A 20792-nucleotide genomic window follows, 5' to 3' on the forward strand; every position below is an offset into this window, starting at 1 on the left:
TTGGGGAAATGGTGGGCGTGAGAGGGGGGTTAGATGCCCTTTAATCATTTTCGATTATTAAAAGGACACTAGCCCTTACAATTTTCAATTGAATGAGCCCTTTTTGATGTTTTTACAACATTGCTTTCTATAAAAACCTTACATGCTCCGAGGGCACAACTTACAACCCTTGCCCTGAGGGTTGTGGGGGGGATGGGTTGTCATCCTTAAAGACCTAATTCCCAAAACTTTCAACTGCGTTGAATAAAATGACTATATAAACATTTTGATTGGATGTGTTTGGGGAAAAGGTGGGCGTGAGTTGCCCTCAAATCACTTTTGACTATTAAAAAGAACACTATCCTTTTGAATTTTCAATGAAAGGAGCTCTTTTTCAAGTTTCTATGACAGAGGTTTCAATAAAAACCCCTTGCTCCCTCAGGGCATAACTTATAACCCTCGTCCTTAAGACTGTGGGGGGAGTTCGCTACTCAAAGATATAATTTCTTGAACTTTAAACTAAGTGGAACAAAATGGCTATCTTGAAATTTTGATTGGATGTGTTTGGGGGATTGATGGGCGGGGGGGTGGGGGGGACTAGTTGCCCACCAAACACTTTTGACTATTAAAAACGACAAAATCCCTTTTAATTTCTAAAAGCATCAGCCTTTTTTGAAGTTTATACGACAACGCCTTCTATAAAAAACCTTATATGCCCCCAGGGCATAGCTTAAAACCCTTACCCCGAGGGTTGTGGGGGATTGTCCTCCTCAAAACATATTTTCTATCTGGAAATCAACTATGCTGAACAAAATGGCTATCTCAAAATTTTGTTTGGATGTGTTGGGGGGAATGATGGGCGTGGGGGGGGGCTAGTTGCCCTCCAATCACTTTCGAATATTAAAAAGGGCATTAGCCACTCCAATTTCCAATCTAATGAGCCCTTTTCGAAGTTTATGTGACAACTCCTTCGATACGAAGTGCCCGGGTATGGAGAAGAAGAAATAATACATTGTGCCCACATTGTTCTTTACTTAGGCAGCGCTATCGCGCTGCCTATGATTAATTTTCAACCCTATTCTTGCACCCTGAACTATCATAGCTTCCAAAAATTCATCGTTTTGCTAACATTTTCATCTAGGATTGTAATTGTAATTATTATCTGAGTCAGCACAAGACTACTGCCTAAGTAAAAAGTTATGTGCGTTTCAAATACGATTTTTTTCCCAGGCACTTCATGTTGAAGGAATCGTTGCAGAAACTTTGTAGGAGACTCGTATAATTGGAAAAGTGAAAATTCTATTCCGGTTTTTAAGATTCAAAAGCGATTAGAGGGTAACTAGTGATAATAAAGGTCATGTCTCTCCTGGTAGTTTAAGGTTGGGGAGTTTAAATTGTTATAAGCTGATGAGTATCTTGAACCATTTATCTTTGTTTCTTCCATACCACCGAGTTGATTATTATTTGATAAATTTCACAAACACCGAGTGTTTGTGAAATTTATTTAGATGAGTCAACTAGTCACAACAAAATAGTAAGAAGAAAAAGGCACTAACAAAAACACTCACAGGGAAACTAAGTTATCTTAACTACTTGAACTATACAACGGAGCGGGAAAGTCGACAGTACCTCCATAACACTTTCAGAGCCCATCCATAAGCCTTTTCACCTCCGACGAGCTGAAATAATATCGTATGGAAATATACCGGTTCCAGGTTCAGTGTGGTATCTGGCGAAAATATATATAAAAAAAAAACGGAGTAAAAAAATTATGGAACCTACGCTCAGATTAAAAAAATACGTAAAAATAAGCCAAAAAGAAGACATATGAGCCAAGAAAAGCGTTTTAGCTACTTCAGGAGTATCTTGTAAAACTCGAGCAAGCAGTCCATGAATAGTTTTGGGAGGTTTCTGAGAAAGGGCGTAAAACTCGAGCAAGCAGTCCATGAATAGTTTCGGGAGGTTTTTGAGAAGGGGCATAGACGACAAACTCAGTTTTCAAGAAGGGATTTTTAGCTTGATGTAATTGAGACCAGAACAATCCATTTCAAAGCCACTTTTCGGATCTTTGTGATTGTAGATAGTAGAAGAATATTCTCTGAGTAATAAAGATGGCTATTATCGACATACACGTAGCGAATATTAATGGTTCTAACTTTATTTTTAAGACTAAGAATACTAGATTAGAAGGAGGCCTTGGTTTTTATTTTTCCTTTTTTGTACGTTTTTTTTTTTTTTTTTTTCGTCCTCTGATTGTGATCAAGATTGCCTCAGGATTACACCATTCATACTGGGGTCCCAGGAACTTCTTTCTGTCTAACTCCAAGCCGGCTTATACTGTAAAGGGTGGCTTGGGTAAAAGTGATGATAGCGTAGATTGTTTTTTACTAGCTTCTGCTAAGAAAAAGCCTTGTGTGATGAATACATCTAATTTTAAACTTGAATTCAGAACTTTCCCCTTCGTCTTAAGACGTGCTCCATTTGACCTGTTTGACCTCAGGAAGACTGAGAGTATTATGCTAGAATTTTCAGGATTATTTGAGGGGATACTGAACTAACCAAAAGCAAATATGGGCAACTACAGCTTTTAAGACCATGCTGGTCATCCATGACGTCTGACAAGAAATATATATTATATATATTAGCCCCCCCCCCCCCCACGCCCCTTTTTCCCCAAATGTATCAAATAAAAATTTTGGGATAGCCATTAAGTTAAAAATTTCTCAAAAGTCAGATAACCAAAGTTGTCATCATAACCCCCCACACTCCATTGGAAGGAGGGCAGCTAGCCTCCCCCCACACTTTTTTTCCCCAGAGGCAGTTCATATAGAAGGGGTCGTCGTATAAACTTCAGAGAGGGCTCATTTGATTGGATATTGAAAGTTCGAGCTCACTTTTAATAGTCAAAAGAGATCCGAGGGAAGCTAGCCCCCCCCCCCGCCTTCTTTTTCAAAACCCATTTGATGAAAATTTTGATATAGATATCTTGTTAAAAAAAATAGTTCAAAGGTCGGATAAGAAAAACTCCGGTGTCAATACAACCCCTCAGTGCACAGGGGAAGGCGTTCTAAGTTATGCCCTAAGGGCAGGTATGGTTCTTATGAAAGGTTTACTTATATACACGTCATAGAGGGATTGATCGATTAAACATGGAAAGTTCTAACTCACTTTTTAAGAGACAATAGGATTAAGCTAGCCCCCCCCCCACGCTCTTTTTTCCCAAAACCCGTCCGCTACAAATTTTGAGATAGCCAGTGTTTTGGAAATTGTTTAATAATTAAATAACAAAACGCCCCCCAGAGCCCGGGGGATAGGTGTTGTAAGTATTGACCTGGGGGCGTATATGGTTCTTATGAAAGGGATGTTCGTATAAACTTCAGAGAGGGCTCATTTGATTGGAAATTGAAAGCTTTAGTTAACCTTTATAGAATCAAAAGATATCCGAGGGCCCCTAGCCCCCCCCCCCCCCACACACACACCCTTTTTTTCCCAAGCCCATCCGATAAAGTTTTTATAATAGCCATTTCTTTAAAAATAGTTCAAAGGTCAGAAAAGAAAGTGTCACCGGAACCCGCCAGGATCCGGAGGCAGGCCTTATGAGTAATCCTCTAGGGGTATGTATGGTTATTATGAAAGGTATTATAGTATACACGTCGAAGAGGGATTGTTTTTTTTGAAATTTAAAGTTCTGGTTTAATTTTTAAGAGACAAAAGAGATCTGAGGGCAACTAGCCCCCCCCCCCCCTCCTCCACGCCCTAAATTCATCAGATAAAAATTTTGAGATAGACATTTTGTTAAAAATAGTTCAAAGTTCTGATAACAAAAACTCTGAGCCCCCAGGGCCCGGGGGTAGGCGTTGTAAGTTATGCCTTGGGGGCAAATATGGTTGTTATGGAAGTGATGCTTATATAAAATTCCTAGAGGGCTCATTTGATTGGAAATTGAAAGTTTTAATTCACTTTTTAAGAATTAAAAGTGATTGGAGGGCATCTAGCCTCCCCCCACACTCCATTCATTTTTTTCCCTGAGGCACTTCATGTAGAAGGGGTCTTCGTAAAACTTCAAAGGGGGTTCAATCGATTCTAAATCGAGAGTTCTAGTGCCCTTTTTAAGAGTCAAAAGTGATCGCAGGGCAACTGCCCCCTAAGATTCTTTCATCTGAACGTAGCAAATAAAGACATTTTAGGTAGCCCTTTGATAATAAAATTAGAAAGGTAATATAACAAAAACTCCTTTGCGTATGGTCATTTCGTTAAAAAGACTTCAAAGACCAGATAACAAAAACTCCTGTGTTGACACCCCCCTCTCCCTAGGGCTGGGGCAGGGGTTGTAAGTATTGCTCTTGGGGCATATATGGTTCTTATGGGAGGTATGCTCGTATAAACTTAAGAGAGGGTTCATTTGAATGGAAATTAAAAGTTGTAGTTAATTTTCTCAGAGTGAAAAAAGATCAGAGGGCAACTAGCCCCTCTCGCCATCCACGCCTTTGGGTGTATCGAATGGGTAAATCCAATCGATAAAAATTTCAGGTGACAATTTTGTTAAAAATAGTTCAACCATCAGATATTAAAACTCCAGGGTCGACGCAACCCCCAGGGATAGGCGTTGTAAGTTATACTCTGGGGATATATATGGTTTTTATAGAAGGGATACTCGTATAAACTTCAGAGAGGGCTCATTTGATTGAAAATAAAAAGTTCTAGTTCACTTTTAAAGAGTCAAAAGAGACCGAAGGTTAATCTAGCCTCCCCCACGCCCTTTTTCCCCAAACCCATCCAATAAAAATTTTGAGATAGCAACTTTGTTAAAAATAGTTCAAACTTTAGATAATAAAAACCCCGAGGTTGACACAAACCCATTTTTTCACTCTGATATTGTTACTTTGATATCAGTTTTGTTACTTTGATGAATATTTTATTATTAATTTTTTTAAGTTTGATTTTGAAATAAGGATTTTTTAAAAACTTGAAATTTTTTGCAATCAAAAACGAAAAAAAATTAATTAAAAAAAAACTTTCTGAAAAACAAGTTTTTAAAAGAAAAGTAAAGTCCATTTTAAACTTAAAATCAGCAGATACAAATACCTTTTAAAATTCAAAGTCAAAACGACCAGAAATTACTATTAAAGAATAAATGAAACCCAAAACGAACAGAAATTAAATAAACAATCATAGCAAAATCATACAACAAGTAATAATATAAATGAATAAATAGATCTTAAAGTGAGTAATGCTTAGATTGAATATGAATATCAAGCTTAAAACGGAAAAAAAAACTTAAAACGAACAGAAATTAAATAAACAATCAATGCAAACAAACATACAATAGACATTAATGTAAATTAAGAAATAAATCTTAAAACGAGTGAAACTTAAATTGAATATGCAAATCAAGCTTGAAACGAACAAAAATAACCACAAACAAGAGTTTGGGCATGACCCCCTCCTCTCACTGTAAAAGCCTTAAAGCTACTGCGTCATTGGTTGTCTACTGAAAACTATATGCGTCTTGAACAGTCTTGGAAAGTATAAACAACATCAAATTGAATATTTGGTGTATAATGATATTAATTGTTGAAAGATCAAGAATTTATTTCACTTTAATTGTATTTTTATTTTCAATACTGTAAGAACTGGAAAAGAAAACATTTGTAATATAATCCGTTTTCAGTTAAGCGCCAATGACGCAGTAGGCTTTTGATTTTTATTTACAGTTAGGAAAGGAGGCAGTATCCAAACACTTGTATGTTTGGAAACTATATTTGTCTTTAACAACTTTAAAAAGAGCTAATAAATTAAACTGAATATTTGATGTATAATGATATAATTGCTGAAAGCTCATCAGTTCAAAATGTTACTATAATTTTAATGTTTATTTTCAATATTCAGTACAAAAGAAAATAATTGTCATAAAATTGGTTTTCGGTAAAGCACCAATGACCAGTAGCGCCAGTAGGTTTTAGACTTTTACAGTGAGAGAAGGAGGTCATACCCAAATTCTTGTTTGTGGTGATTTTTGTTCGTTTCAAGCTTGATTTGCATATTCAATTTCAGTTTCACTTCTTTTAAGATTTATTTATGAATTTACATTAATATCTATTGTATGTTTGTTTGCATTGATTGTTAGTTTGATCTCTGTTCGTTCTAAGTTTCATTTATACTTCAATAGCAAAAATATATTTTTTCGTTTTAAGCTTGATATTCATATTCAATCTAAGCATTACTCGCTTTAAGATCTATTTATTCATTTATATTATTACTTCTTTTATGTTTTGCTATGATTGTTTATTTAATTTCTCTTCGTTTTGGATTTCATTTATTCTTTAATGGTAATTTCTGGTCGTTTTTATTTTTAATTTTAAAAGGTATTTTTATCTTCTGAGCTTAACTTTAAAATGGCCTTTACTTTTCGTTGAAAAACTTATTTTTCGGATTTTTTTTTTTTTTAATTAATCACTTAAAAAGGCTATCGTCTGGTGATGACAGATCGACAGCCTAGCAAGTTGCTGCGGCGCTCATGTCATACCAGCTTAAATGAATAGAGACGGAACTCAGTGCGGCATCCACGTGATATTGTAAACTTCTTAAAATGGATGGACTATCTGAGAATTTGCATTTTGTGGCATTTTGACCCTTTGGACAAAAATTAGCGTTTTCTGGTTGAGAGTGGCAGAAAACGCCATTTTGTTGTGGCTTAAAATTACTTATTACTTAAAATGTCATCGTCTGCTGAAGATCTGTCAAAAACTTTAATAATCACATCTGTGTTCATGTTGTTATCAGGTGACGTCGTATAAACAAATCCGGATCTCAGTCCGTTTTTCAGGATGGTAGGGGGGAGGGGGGCTCAATACCTCCTGTTCGTGTTTGTAGATTATGAAAGATCGATTTGTTCAATCAGAATTTACATTATCCTGGATGTCGATCATTACTGGCCAAAAAAGAGGATGTTTTGTAGTGCAAAATGAAAGAAACCACCACTTTTCTGTGGCACGATCTCTTTTGTTGTTAAAAACACCTCTATATATGGTAATTTCCTTTTAAGTGAGCCCTCTCCCAACATTCTAAAAGCACAGGCTTGATACAAACACTTCTGGGGGAAAAGGAGACACATCTGTGCTTCCAGTGCAAAAAGTGATTTACCTTGTTGTTCAAGAAAGATGGGGCCAATGGAGTGCTTCTTCATTTTGACCTGACGCCATTTTTGAGGGGCTTTGGATTCTTTGGAATAATTTCGTAAATTTGTTTTGCAATAAAATTTTACTATTAAGATTAGTTGAAATTACAGTTGCCATTCCTGATTCAGATTCAAATGACAGTTCTTTCTCCCTAGATAATTTTTTCAAATGACAAATTTAACATATTTTAACTATGTACTGTGGTTCGCTCGTTGCTAGGTTGCAGGTATCACTGCACTTTGCCTATCTTAGGTATTTTTTTAAGCTGTTTTTCTCTCACCTTCTTATTGTTATAAACCACAGTTTTCAAAAATGACCAGTTTTATTCAATAATGTCATCTTGACCGTTACAAAAGATTTTCTTCTATACCTGATTTAGAATTATGTCGATATTAGCTAATTCGGCCCTGCCACTTGCGCTGGGGAGGGGGTTTTCGGCCTATACCCTGAATTTCAAGATTTTGTGATCGTGCTTACAATTTCTTATATTTTCCAAATAATTCGCCTGTTTTTTTTTGTTTTTTTTTTTTAGAATTTTTTTTACCAGCAAACACAGATGATATTGTTTGTAGCAATATAAGCTCTTTGTTTTGCTCACTATTATGATGGAAGATTTTAAATCAGAATGGCATCTGTCATAGAATAAAATGAAAAAAAGAAGTATAGAATAAGGGTTTACGCGAATATAAAAACTGGGCGTAAAAACGGCCAACTAGAAATTTTTTCCACTTGAAAAAACAACGGTTGATAAGATATTTTTTCTGGGCCTAGTAGGCCATATTGTTTTCTACAAATTGGGAGACCTTTTCCTGTGTGCCTGAACCTTGTTCGAGTTGGGGATTTTGGATATTCTTTGGTCTAAATTTCTAAGATAATTGTTTCAGACTTGATTCACTTTAAGACAGAACCTCTCTCACTTGTGATTACCAGCTCTATTGGCTAAGATGGTTGCTGGAAAAATAGGATTTTTCGACGCCAGTTTTATCAATGTATTTTGTCAATTTGTGAGTTTAGACAAATTTAAAAAGAATAAAAAAATGTGTCTGCACAGACAATTATGCATTTGTTACATTTTAGTTATTATCAAATTTGGAGGATATAACTGCAGAAAAGCTGTCAGAAATGTTGGCGCTTACTTTGAAGAGTCAGAAAAGAGATGAAAGCATAGTGGCGCTGAACTTTTTCATTGTTCTTGGCTTTAACAAAACTGCAGAGGAAAGCGTTCGCCTTCGTTTCGTTCGTCCGTTGCTGGAGAAACTATTTGAGACCAACACTTTTGGAAATGAGCCTGCAGAGCTAGATCGTTTCTTTTTTCTGCTTAGAAATACTATTATAGGTCAATTTAGAACCCTGCTTGAAATTAGTATTCAGTACTTAAGGTAGGAGTCAAACCTTTAACCTTCATTAAGATTAATGAAAAAAACTTTTTCACAAAACAAGTTTTTCAAAGAAAGGTAAAGAACTCCTCCATTCAACAAAATTTGAGCAAAAATCAAATCAAATAATTCACCAAGCATGAAACTACCACAAATCAGCATCGATAAATAAATGAAACCCAAAACGAACAGAAATTACAATAAATAACCGAGTCAAACTCAAAACGAGCAGAAATTAACATAGTTGGTCTCGAAACCCCTATGCCTTCCCAAGGCCAGAACATAATTTGCACTTTTCTGAAAAAAATAAAGGTTCTTACTTTTAGAACTTTAATAAATCAATAATATTATCATTTTGATTACTAAATATAAGTATATCTATATTAAACTGACAATGCATAGTGATTTGTATCTTTTCGGTAAAGTGAAATTTTTGTTTTGGCTCTGGGAAGGTATAGGGGTTTTGCGCCCAACGGATGTTTATTTCTGCTCGTTTTGAGTTTGACTCTGTTGTTGATAATAATTTCTGTTCTTTTTGGGTTTCATTTGTTTATTGATGCTGATTTGTGGTAGTTTCACGCTTGGAAGATTATTTGATTTTATTTTTGCTCAATTTTTGTTTAATTGAGTTCTTTACTTTTCTTTGAAAAACTTATTTTGTGAAAAAGTTTTTTAATTAATTTCTGTACGTTTTATATTGACATAGTCTTTTCCGGGAAAAAGAAAATAATACTTTAAATATTTTAGTTTTTTTAAGAATTTATAGTCTGGCCTGCTATTTGTATGCTGGAGAAGAACTTTCAGCAATTTTTAACAACATACACCCTTTTAAAAATCTGGACATAAATAGTAGTGTTTAATTTAGTTTCATCTAGTTGCCCTGAAATGGAAAACTTGATGCCATTCGCAAAAAAATCTGTTTACTTTCTTTGATAGCTTGGATGCACTTACGCTATTTTGATTTGGTTAAATTTAAGAAAAGAAGTAGCCCCGAAAGTTTGAACATAATACCCTCAGTCACTCTTCGGATACTGCTGAGATGCCTTATTGGGAATAAGCATTATCACAGTGCATTTTGATTTAATCTTAAGGCAACATTTAGTTTTTAAACGTTAATGGGAGGGTGGGCGTGGGAGGGGAATTAGTTTCCCTCCAATCACTTTCGACTATTAAAAAGGGCATCAGCCCTTTCTATTTTCAATCGAATGAGCCCTTTTCGAAGTTCCTACGACAACTCCTTCGATACCAAGTGCCCTGGTCTAAACAACAACAACAACGACAAAATAATACATTATGCCCACATCGATCTTAACTATAAAAATGTCAAGCTTTCCGATAACTTTCGATTGTTAAAAAGGGCACAAGGCCTTTCGATTTCCAATCGAATGAGCCATCTTTGAGTTTCTACGACAACGCTTTTTATAAACACCTTATATGCCCCCAGGGCATAAATTACAACCGTTACAATAGGGGTGTGAGGATGATTGTCATCCTCTAAGACCTAATTTCCAGAACTTTCAACTACGTTAAACAAAATGGTTATCTCAAAATTTTGATTGGATGTGTGTGGGAAAATGGTGGACGTGAGAGGGGCATTAGTCGCTCTCCAATCACTTTCAACTATTAAAAAAGACACTATCCCTTTCGATTCCCAATCAAATGAGCCCTTTTGAAGTTTCTAAAACAACACTTTCAATAAAAACCTTATTGATCCCAGGGCATAACTTACAACCCTTGCCCTGATGGCTGGGGGGGGGGGGTTTAATCCTCAAAGACCTAATTTTCACAACTTTGTGAAACGTTGAACAAAATGGCTATCTGAAATTTTAATTGGATGTGTTTGGGGGAATGGTGGGTGTGAGAGGGGGGTTAGTTACCCTCCAATCACTTTCAACTATTAAAAAGGGCACTAGCTCTCTCAATTTCCAATTGAATGAGCCCGTTTTGAAGTTTTTACGAAAACTCTATCTATAAAAACCTTATATGCCCCCAGGGCATAACTTACAACCTTTGCCCTGGGGGCTCTGGCGGTTTGTCATCCTTAAATATATAATTTCCAGAACTTTCAACTACGTTGAACAAAATGGTTACCTCTAAACTTTGATTGAATGTGTTCGGAGGAATAGTGAGCATGAGAGGGGGTTTAATCACTCTCCGCTCAATTTCAACTAATAAAAAGAGCAATTCAAGTTTCCAATCAAATGAGCCCTTTTTGAAATTTCTACAACAACTTTCTATATGAACCTTATGTTCCCCCAGGGCATAACTTACAACCCTCGCACTGAGGGTTCTGAAGGGGTTATCATCCTAAAAGACCTAATTTTCAGAACTTTCAACTATGTTGAACAAAATGGATATCTAAAAAATTTGATTGGATGTGTTTGGGAAAATAGTGGGCGTGAGAGGGGGGTTAATGGCCATTCAATCACTTTCGACTATTAAAAGGGGCACTAGACATTTCAATTTCCAATTGAATGAGCCCTTTTTGAAGTTTCTACGACAGCGCGTTCATTAAAAATCTTATATGCCCCCAGGGCATAACTAACAACTCTTGCCCTGAGGGCTGTGGGGGAGTGTCCTCCTCAAAAACATAATTTCTATCTGGAAATCGACTACGCTGAACAAAATGGCTGTCTCAAAATATTGATTGGATGTGTTTCGGGAAATGGTGGGCCTGGAAGGGGTGTTAGTTGCGTTCCAATCACTTTTAACTATTAAAAAGGGCACAAGCCACTCCAATTTCCGATTGAATGAGCCCTTTTTCGAGGTTTCTACGTCTTTTCGAAGTTTCTACGACAATTTCTTCGATACGAAGTGCCCATCTCTAAATGAAAAAAATAATAGATAGTACATTATTCCAGAATTTTTCTTATATGCCCCCATGGCATAAATTAGAACCCTTACTCTAAGGGTCGTGGCCTCCTTTAAAAGATATTTTATATCTTAGAAATCACCGCGCTGCTAAAAATGGATATCACAAAGTTCTTATTCGATATGGTTGGGGGATTGATGGGCGTGGGGTGGAGCTAGTTGCCCTCCAATCACTTTCGACTATTAAAAAGGGCAATAGCCACTTAAATTTCCAATCGAATGAGCCCTTTTCGAAGTTTCTACAACTCCTTCGATACAAAGTGCCCGGGTATGGAGAAAAAAAATAATAATACATTGTGGCAACATCGGTCTTTACTTAGGCAGCGCTATTGCGCTGCCTATGATAAATCAGGATTAAGATAATTTATCGTAGACGACCGGGCCGTTTCCAGGGGGGGGGGTACCCGGTTTGAACTCCCCCCCCCCCCACGAAATTTTTGACCGAGTCGAAAATAAGTAAAACCTAGGTAAAAATCAGTATAATTAGTCGAAAACTGATTCAAAAATTAGTACCCCCCCCCCCCGAAAAAGTCAAAAATTAGTAACCCCCCCCCCCCCCGAAAAAAATCCTGGATCCGCCCTTGGTAGAAGATAAGACTTTTCGTTAGAAGACAGCTACCAATCGACATTGTCGGCTTCTGGCTTGTAAAGCCAGAAGCCATCCGCTCTTTCGGCTCCTGGTTAAAAAAAGGAAGTCTTCAAAATCTCATGAACAAATATTCCTTTGAGTACACATCCAAAAAAAGAATACTCCTTAATTAATTTTGCAAGTAAATTAATAGGAAGTCTTTATCCCTTTGAAACTATTTTTCTGGCGAGAGACATGTATTTTCAAAAATGACCCGAAGCCGATTCGAACCAAATATTTGCCGACACGATCAAAAGACGTGAAATCGCAAAATTCCAGTCAGCTCAGAATTTAGCTTTACTTTGTTGGTTTTGTTCAGTGTGTCACCTACTTGAAGGGTTGCTTCAGTAAAAATAGATATACACTTACAAAAAACTGCATTATAGAAGTGTCAAGTTATACACTATCTTTAGAAATTCTTTCCTGAAAAGACTTCGAATACTGCTTAAGTAGAGTTAACTACATAGCTTAACCTCAAGTCTCTATTTAAAGCTGACATAATAACCACTACACGATCAATGTAATGCACACTTATTTTGTTTATCCATGTGCAAGCATGGTCAATTTTTTTCGTCCAGCAAATTTTTTCTGTGGGTTTAAAAGTAAATACCATGAAATAATGGCAAAGGACTTAACTCCTCCCTTTCTCCGTAATTTATTCTCTCCAGTATTTCACCTAAGGTTATATTTTCGAATTTTTTTTAGGTTTGTTTAAATTTAGAGCAAAGCCTGGGTAGAAGGCCGTAATTAGCGAAAAATTCACTTATTGGGGAAAAATATCAGGATAAGCTCTTTCTGAACTGGATTCCAGGGTGTCGCATGGTATATCAAGGATGTGGGAGACATCTTGGGATACTATCTTAAAAAAACCTGTAAAAACAAAACACTTCTGTTACAATTTTTTGTTGCAATAAGAGCTGATTTTGATTATCCAAAAAATGTTTTATTTTCTCTTAGTAATAAAATAAATGAATCTAAACTAAATGTTTTTTTGTTTTTTTAGCATTTCACTAGATAGGCCGTTTTATTAGATAGTGAATTTGTTTCTGCTTTGCAATGCTATTCTTCTAACCTTGTAAGCATAGATACACACGGGTCTGACCTCTTTGGGGGGGGGGGGGGGGGTCAAATAATTTTTTTAACAGAGGATGGGCTGCAAAAATGAAACAGTTGTAACGTAGACTACTATTTTTCACTCTCCAAGGGGGGCCTTCGTTCCAACCTCAAGGGTATCTGCCTTCTCTCTCTACAGGTATTTTTATAAACACTAAATTAGAAACTAGAGATTATGAAACACAACCAGAAATAAAGATCTGTGAATTGGGACTAGAAAGCAAACTTCAGTCATAATTTACGAGACTTGCCTAGTTTTTGTGGAAGGTTCATTATATTGGGATTTGATCTGTCGTGGTTTCTGTTCTGCAACCTGTCTTATTAGAATAAGTTTCACTTTAATTAGTAGCAAACTTTGTTACAAATCTTGGCTGAAATACTTGTTTCAAAAATTAGAATGTGACGTTGTTCGACAAACATGCATTCAGAACATTTTTAAGAATCAAAACCCTCTGAAGACCAAATTTAAAACTTTAATTAATCCTTTCGACCACTTTTAATGCTTGGATGGTGTATTCTACCGCTTTGTTTTGCTGCTCGTGTACCTTCATAGTTAATACCCAGGACGTAGTCTCGTGCCTTTTTTGTCCTCTTTTAATTCCATATTTACGAAGTAGGAACGAAATGGTGACAAAAAGTAGAGGCAAAACCTCACCAGTAAATCTCAAAGTCTAGGAGTAGATTATAACCTTGATTCAAATTTAAACTTGAAACCTGTTCAACTGCTTCTATGAACCTGAAATATTTCTTGGAAAACAAATTAATTCACTGTAGCACTAAGTCACCTGAAGCCAACGCAGCTGTGCACACCCCTCTTTCACCACTTTGTGCTTAAAACTTTTCCCTTTGGATCATTTCTTGGGACCTCTTACAACCCCATTTAACAGCGTTCTGGTTTACGTTTGACCTCTGAAATATTACAAAAAGCATGACTTTCAGCCATCTATTATCATTGATTTGTAAAACCTGACTTGACCATTTTAGGTTTTTTGCCGTGTAATTTCTAGTAAAGAAGTCGGACTATTTTTCATATAGCTTATCGTCTAATGAACGTTCATTAAAACCAGTGCCTAAAGATATCCTTCGATAATTCATCTTGAAAAATTTAGCTCTTCCAAACCTTTCCTTGGCTGCGATTAAAAAACATGCCCTAGGTCATTCCACTTTCTATGCCTTTGATGTAAACACCATCTTTATTAATAATCCTACATCAGTAGTATTACTTGAATGGGTACTTTCAACGAAAAAAAAAATATTATTCAGCCAAGCCACCACGAATGAAAGAAATCAATTCTCTATTATAAGTATTTTCGCAATCCAGAAATGAAATTAATCAATTTTATTGAATCTATCTCTCGAATTCAAATAAGAAAGTGAAAAAAAAAAAAAAAACTCAAAATGAGTGTTAATGTGGAAAGATTTCCTTTTTGATGGGTGGTGTGAATAAATACGGTACTTTTTAGCACGACAAATGATAAGTCTATCCAGCTCTTAAGGTGGTTCCTCTTTTATACGGAGCTAATGTTTTCTTAAGAGAGAACGCCCGGCATCTGATTGCTCATCTATTGTGGATTGAACATCGCTCTTATTTTTTCTCTTGGCTCTCCACTTGGTTCGCACTCTTGGAAAGAAATTGAAGCCAATTAAGTGGTATTGACTGGATGAAAGTTGAATGCTAAGGAAAATTATCATCATAATGATCATTATGTATCATATAAAGTGTAATCATCATGATTAAAGAAATAGTTCGTAAGCAAAATGATCATTTCAGTACCAAGGACATCAAAATGATAACATTTTTGCCACTTGGCTTCATCTCAGGTCATATCTGAAAACCAGGTTTCTCTTCGATTTTTCTTTTGGTTATTACAAAACATTAAAGGTCAGAATATGTGCGCAAAGTTTCACAGTGTCTCCAAACCGAGCCGTGGAACTAATATGTAGAAACTAACTCGTAAATTCGATAATGCTTTTCGAACTTAAAAATTCAAAGATATTGCAGATACCCACAAATAATCATTTAAGCCTTATATGTCTTGAGTTTTCCGTTACACAATATTTCATGGCTATTCCTACATGGGCTGATAGGGTATTATTTCAAAATAATTCCTTTTTCTCCACTTGGAAGTGTCATTTCTTTTTTGTTTTTCCTGGATTCTCAAGTGAAACAACTAGTTTGATATTTGTACTTTATGTGATACAACTTAAGTGATAAAAGTGGCGCTTTTGGAATAAATAATTGGAAGGGATAAATATAACTTGAGAAGGATAATTGATCTTTCCAAAAAGATGCTCTTATGAGTAAATCAACTAAATAATTTCAAGCTTTGAATAAGTTCAATATTGAGCGAATTAATGCCTCGCTAATAATTCTAGCTTATTCCAGTTCCTATTTTTTATTAAGATGTTAGGGTTAGCCATTAATTTTTACACTATTTCACTCATGCAGTCACTGTATTTTTACTCACTTTACTACCTATTAATGCTTTTGTTTTCTTTTGCTAAAGTAATCGCGAAATATACACTTTCTAGAGCTCCATGAATCATATATATTTTATTGATTTTTTACACACGTTCTTTATTTTTAAACTTTTTTTAAAGTTTAATTTTTAATTCTCTCCTTATTTTTAAGCGCCTGTGAGTGTAAAAAATAGAATTAAAAATTGAAAATTGTTTTAATTAAAAATTAAATTCCCGGTTTTTCCTAATATTTTAAGACGTATATGGTTGTGTAAGTTTCCATTTAGCCAAATTAAAGAATTAGATTTAATTATGGTGTCAGTGGTACTTAAAAGAACAACATTTTTAATTGATCCTATTTTGATTGATCATCATTATTGTTCGATTGCAACATTAGGATTGATTATAACTATTTTGATCGATCAAAACATTATTGATCATATTTTAATTGAGTTATTTGATTGACCCTATTGCTGTAAAGCTTCTAATTCATGTAGCTCGTAACTATAAAAAACAGAGTCTCGTATGTGTAATTGTTTTTTCTCTTTCTTTTTTTAGCTACAGGGGAAGCACATTCTCAATTTTAATCAATTCTTTGTGGCCGGAGATTGCTGCAAAAGTTAAAGATTTTGACTCCCTCTTTTCCACTTTAGATATGGACCACTTCCAAAAGGTACAAAATTCTTCTAATAAAATACAAAATCTTTAGAATAGTACTGGGTTTTGAATCCAGGTTTCCTTGATTATTTTTACCAAATTCCTGTTTATTCCTGCGTTAATGTACACCTCCCCCTCCCATAGATAGTTGTCCTAAAATAAGTCTCCTTTTACCACTGAGCTGATCAAGAATTGGTCTTCGTTTCCTTCCATCCACTTACCTCACTGCTATTCTTTCTTCTTTTTTTACCGACATCTCATATCTGTCGGTCTGAGGCATGCTTGTCTATTCTTTCTATTCTTCCTGTCTGTCTACTCTTTCTTGTTTTTTTTACCCACATGTCATATCTTGTCTGTTGTCTGTCTACTCTTTCTTGCCACATGTCATATCCTTTTTGTCTGAGGCATGTTTGTCTTTTTTCTATTCTTCCTGCCTGTCTACTCTTTCTTGTTTTGTTTTACCCACATGTCATATCCTGTCTGTCTGAAGCATGTTTGTCTTTTCTTTCTATTCTTCCTGCCTGTCTACTCTTTCTTTTTTTTACCCACATGTCATATTTTGTCTGTCTGAGACATGTTTGTCTATTCATTCCATTATTCCTGCCTATCTACTCTTTCTTCTTTTTTTTACCCACTTGTCATATCCTGTGTGTCTGAGTCATGTTTGTCTATTCTTTCTCTTATTCCTGCCTGTCTACTCCCTCTTGTTTTTTTTTCCTCATATGTCATAAGACATGTTACGTCCTCATATGTTTGATGTTTTACTCTTATTTGTTTGTATTGAATTTTAGGGTTTGACGTGTGTTCTTATTCTCTTTTGTTTTTTTGTTTTTTACCTTTTCGACAATTTTTTTCGTTTTTTTTACAACTTCTGTCAATGTTCATTCTTCTCTGTCTCTAACCTCTTGCCTCAATCCTCTTCTCTATTTTTATTTTAAAACCAATTTCACCTATCGTGTCTTTTCATATGTTTTTGTTTTGGTTTTTTTTATTTATTATTATTTAGTTCTTGTTTTGTGGCGCGTGTTCTTATTTTTTTTTTCAACTTTTTGATAATTTGTGTCGCCTTTTTTCAAATTTTGTCACATTTTGAACACGTTTATTTTACTAATTATAATGTTCTTATTGGAGGCTCGAAGTTCATATGATCAAGGTAATATGCAAAAAAAAAAAAAAGAATACCAGGAACAAAAAGTACATTTTTTTTGTTGTTGTAAGTTACAAAATTCGACGATTCCTGTATATTTTTGTCCCTTAAAAAAGGGTAAGGAGGGGGGGGGGGAGGCTAGGCTGGTTTTGTATTCTCGTATTGGAATGATTGCTTAACTTTATCTTAACACATTCTTTTCCAGAGATACTTTTTAATTATAAATTTCTTGAATTGGTATGAAGGCCTATGTGGCCTATCTTCCATTTCTATTTCTAGTATGTAATAGATGGGCCTAAAGCTGTTTTCATAATTTGTATAAAAATTTGCATAATTTGCATAATAATAATAAAAGTCAATATAAAACCAATAATAAAAAAAAATGTTGCGTGTTGTCTAAATACATGTGGCTTGTTAAATTTATCCTCAGAAATCAGTTGATTTTTTCTATAAGGAGGGGCTTAAGTCAATTTTTTAATGTTACAAATTTGAGGATTAATGTATATTTTTGTATCTTAAAACAGGCCAGGTAGGTATCACATTCTTTAAATATATTGGTATGATTTTTTTATTTTATCGTAACATGTTCTTTTCCAGAGATACATTTTAACTATGAATTTTTTAAATTGGTATGAAGACCTTTGTGGTTCCTATGGGACTATTGAACCCCTGAAGCAGCGAGAAGATTATTTAGCCTTAAAAAATGGATGGAATTACTCGGCATATTATCAAGCAAGGTAAATATCCTTAATTATCTCAGGCCTAAATGCAAAGCTTGTGAGGGCAAAGATACACTCAGAAGTTCTCTTTGTACTTTTAAACATTTAAAGATTCGCTCACATGTGTCCCGAGTGCTTGGGAAGTCTTTAAGTATTTAAAGGTAAGCTCTCAACTGCTTGGAGTGCTTGTGAAGCTAAAAGGAAATTTATGGGTTTTAATTCATAAACAAACTGAGTTTTTTTTTTTGAAATTTTAATAAATTCTTTTACTGAAGTATTTGCTGACCTTGAATTGATGTACATACAATAAGAGCAGAAGTTGAAAATCTTTAAAAGCTTCTGCTTGGTTCCATCCCATATTATCTTGATTTTATACTTTTAAACAAAAATCGTAGTTTAGAATAATAAAGACTACTAATGCTTGCTTGTTTTAAAAGACTTGCAAACTCTGGTTACATTTCTAAATCGTTTGATTTCAGAGAAACAATTTCTCTAAGTGACTGGCAAGGTCTCATCTATGCTAAAACAACTACTTAGCTGCCAGATGGACCGCGGCGCCGCGCCGATAAGAGAAGACCGGCGGTGGCGGGGGCAAAAGTAGCAGCGGCGGCGCTCTCTTTCACCGCTCTACTTTAGTTTCACTCTTTTTCACCACTCTTCTTTTTAAAACAATAAAAAACTTTAGCGTAAAGAGCGAGGCGTTGAGAAGGGGACAGCCCCTTTCATATACGGAATAATTGCTGTTCATTTTAAGTTTTAATGCCGCTCCTTACTTTCAATTAAAAAAAATTGTTTTTCTATTTAGTTTCATAAAGACTTCTGTCAACATATGAAGAACCGTGTATGTTGCAATTGTACCTGTCTGGTTTATATACAAAGTAACACAAGAGACGGAAATTAACGAACAAGAGAGTAGGGAAGAGTTATGGTATACAAAGTAATATTTGGCAGGGATAGTCATTAGTGATAAATCACTAGTGGTGGCACCGTGATTGGATGATATTCGAGGAAATCCCCTAAAATTCAGGGGTGGTTCAAGCCGTGCTTTATTCCATATCATAAAAACTGAAATACTTAACAGAATGAGAAAAGAGAGGGTCTAAATCCACGTTTGGCGTAATAGGGAATTGCCGTAAAATTAGTTCAAAGCTAGCCAACCGTCACCACCTCTGCTGGTGGGGGCGCGCGTGCGGCGCGCCAGCGGCGTTGTGACACTTCAGTAGCGGTGAACCGGGCCTCTCGTTGGTGGCGTTCGGTCGATGCAACGGCGTGGCGCCGGGGTCTACTTCCAGAGTTATCATGGTTCCAGCGGTTTTATTACAATCCCCTGGCTTGAACAACAAGGAATATCACTTTTTGCATGTAATTTATTCAGAAATATTCAAATTGATGTCGAAAATGAGTGTCTCAGTTTCAGATCTTGATCTCGGGAGGAGTAATGGAGGTCTTTTATCTCATTTTTCTGTAATATTAGAAAGTTTCTCTAATATTAGAAAGTAATAAATATGTAATAGTAATATTAATAATAATGTAGTAATAGTAATGTAATAATGCTAGAGAGTATTCAATTAGGGTATTTTAAGAGGTTGTTTGGGCTGCATAGAACAGCTCATTCCCAGTTTTTAAATGGCGATCTAGGTATATGGCCACTAAAACATTACAGACTAGTCTCAATGATAAAATTTTGGTTGAGAGTCTTCCAGTTTCTGAGTGACAGGTTGCTTAAGGCAGCTTATGAAGATTTACTCTCGCAGAGGAAAAAAAAGATCGTGGTCATTAAAATTAAAAGATATTTTAAACAAAACAGGATTTTCTTTTGTTTAGAATGAAGGTAGAGGACCAATGGATATAAATGCAAATTGGGAGAATGAAATTAAGATAGTACTAGAGAATCAAATGATCCAAAAATGGAGTGAGGAGATAAAAAAAAAAACATTAGAAACACTAAAATTTTATAAGGATGTTAAGGTGGTTTATGGGCAGGAGTTTTACCTTAAGCTGAATTTACTACTACTACTACTACTAACAACTCACTGCCGCACCAAGCCGCCTGAGGCCAACACAGCTACGCACGTTCCTCCTCCATCCCAATCTATTTAAAGCCTCCCTTTTCACATCCGCCCACGAAGTTCCCCTTTTCTTTAAATCTTTCTTTATGACGTCCTCCCACCCCAGACGGGGAAGACCTGCTTTCCGTTTAGCCCTAGACGGTTGGCCGAAAAGAACAATCTTCGGCAATCTGTCATCCTTCATCCGCACAACGTGCCCTAGCCACCTCAACCATTCTTTCATTATGCTTCAGACTCATATTTGACCACTGTCATCACTGTAGCTTCTGATATTCTAATCTTGGTTTGCAGACTTATCTTCCAATCTTCCAAACTTTTTTTAATTGTGAAAAAACACCATTAGCCTTGTCTATTGTACTTTTAATATCATCACTGCTCCCACCATCTTTACTAATAATACTACCAAGGTAAGTGAAGCTGTCAACCTGATCAGTCTTTTCATTACCCAACGTCACCTTTTTATCTTCACTTATTCCTAGCCTTAGCGACTTAGTCTTCTTAACATTAATTTTCCTACCTATTCGAGCACCCTTACTCGCAAAACCACTAAAAGCCTATTCATTTTGCTCACGCTTTCATCAAGAGTGCTTGGGTC

The 20792-nt window shown here is 35.6% G+C and overlaps 1 protein-coding gene across 4 annotated transcripts in view; it reads left to right on the forward strand.

Moving 5' to 3' along the window:
• Cog2 (conserved oligomeric Golgi complex subunit 2) overlaps positions 1–20792 on the forward strand; it is a 91497-nt gene that overhangs the window by 50093 nt on the left and 20612 nt on the right. For all 4 annotated transcript variants that reach the window (XM_089092129.1, XM_089092132.1, XM_089092130.1 and 1 more), the window contains exons 5-7: positions 8235–8536; positions 16164–16278; positions 18007–18146. In XM_089092129.1, the coding sequence (XP_088948255.1) occupies positions 8235–8536; positions 16164–16278; positions 18007–18146 (557 nt within the window). The remainder of the gene's footprint in view (positions 1–8234; positions 8537–16163; positions 16279–18006; positions 18147–20792) is intronic.

Source organism: Artemia sp. Qi Xiang Cuo, chromosome 7 (assembly GCF_049724085.1).
Source record: "Artemia sp. Qi Xiang Cuo chromosome 7, ASM4972408v1, whole genome shotgun sequence".
Classification (NCBI taxonomy): domain Eukaryota; kingdom Metazoa; phylum Arthropoda; class Branchiopoda; order Anostraca; family Artemiidae; genus Artemia; species Artemia sp. Qi Xiang Cuo.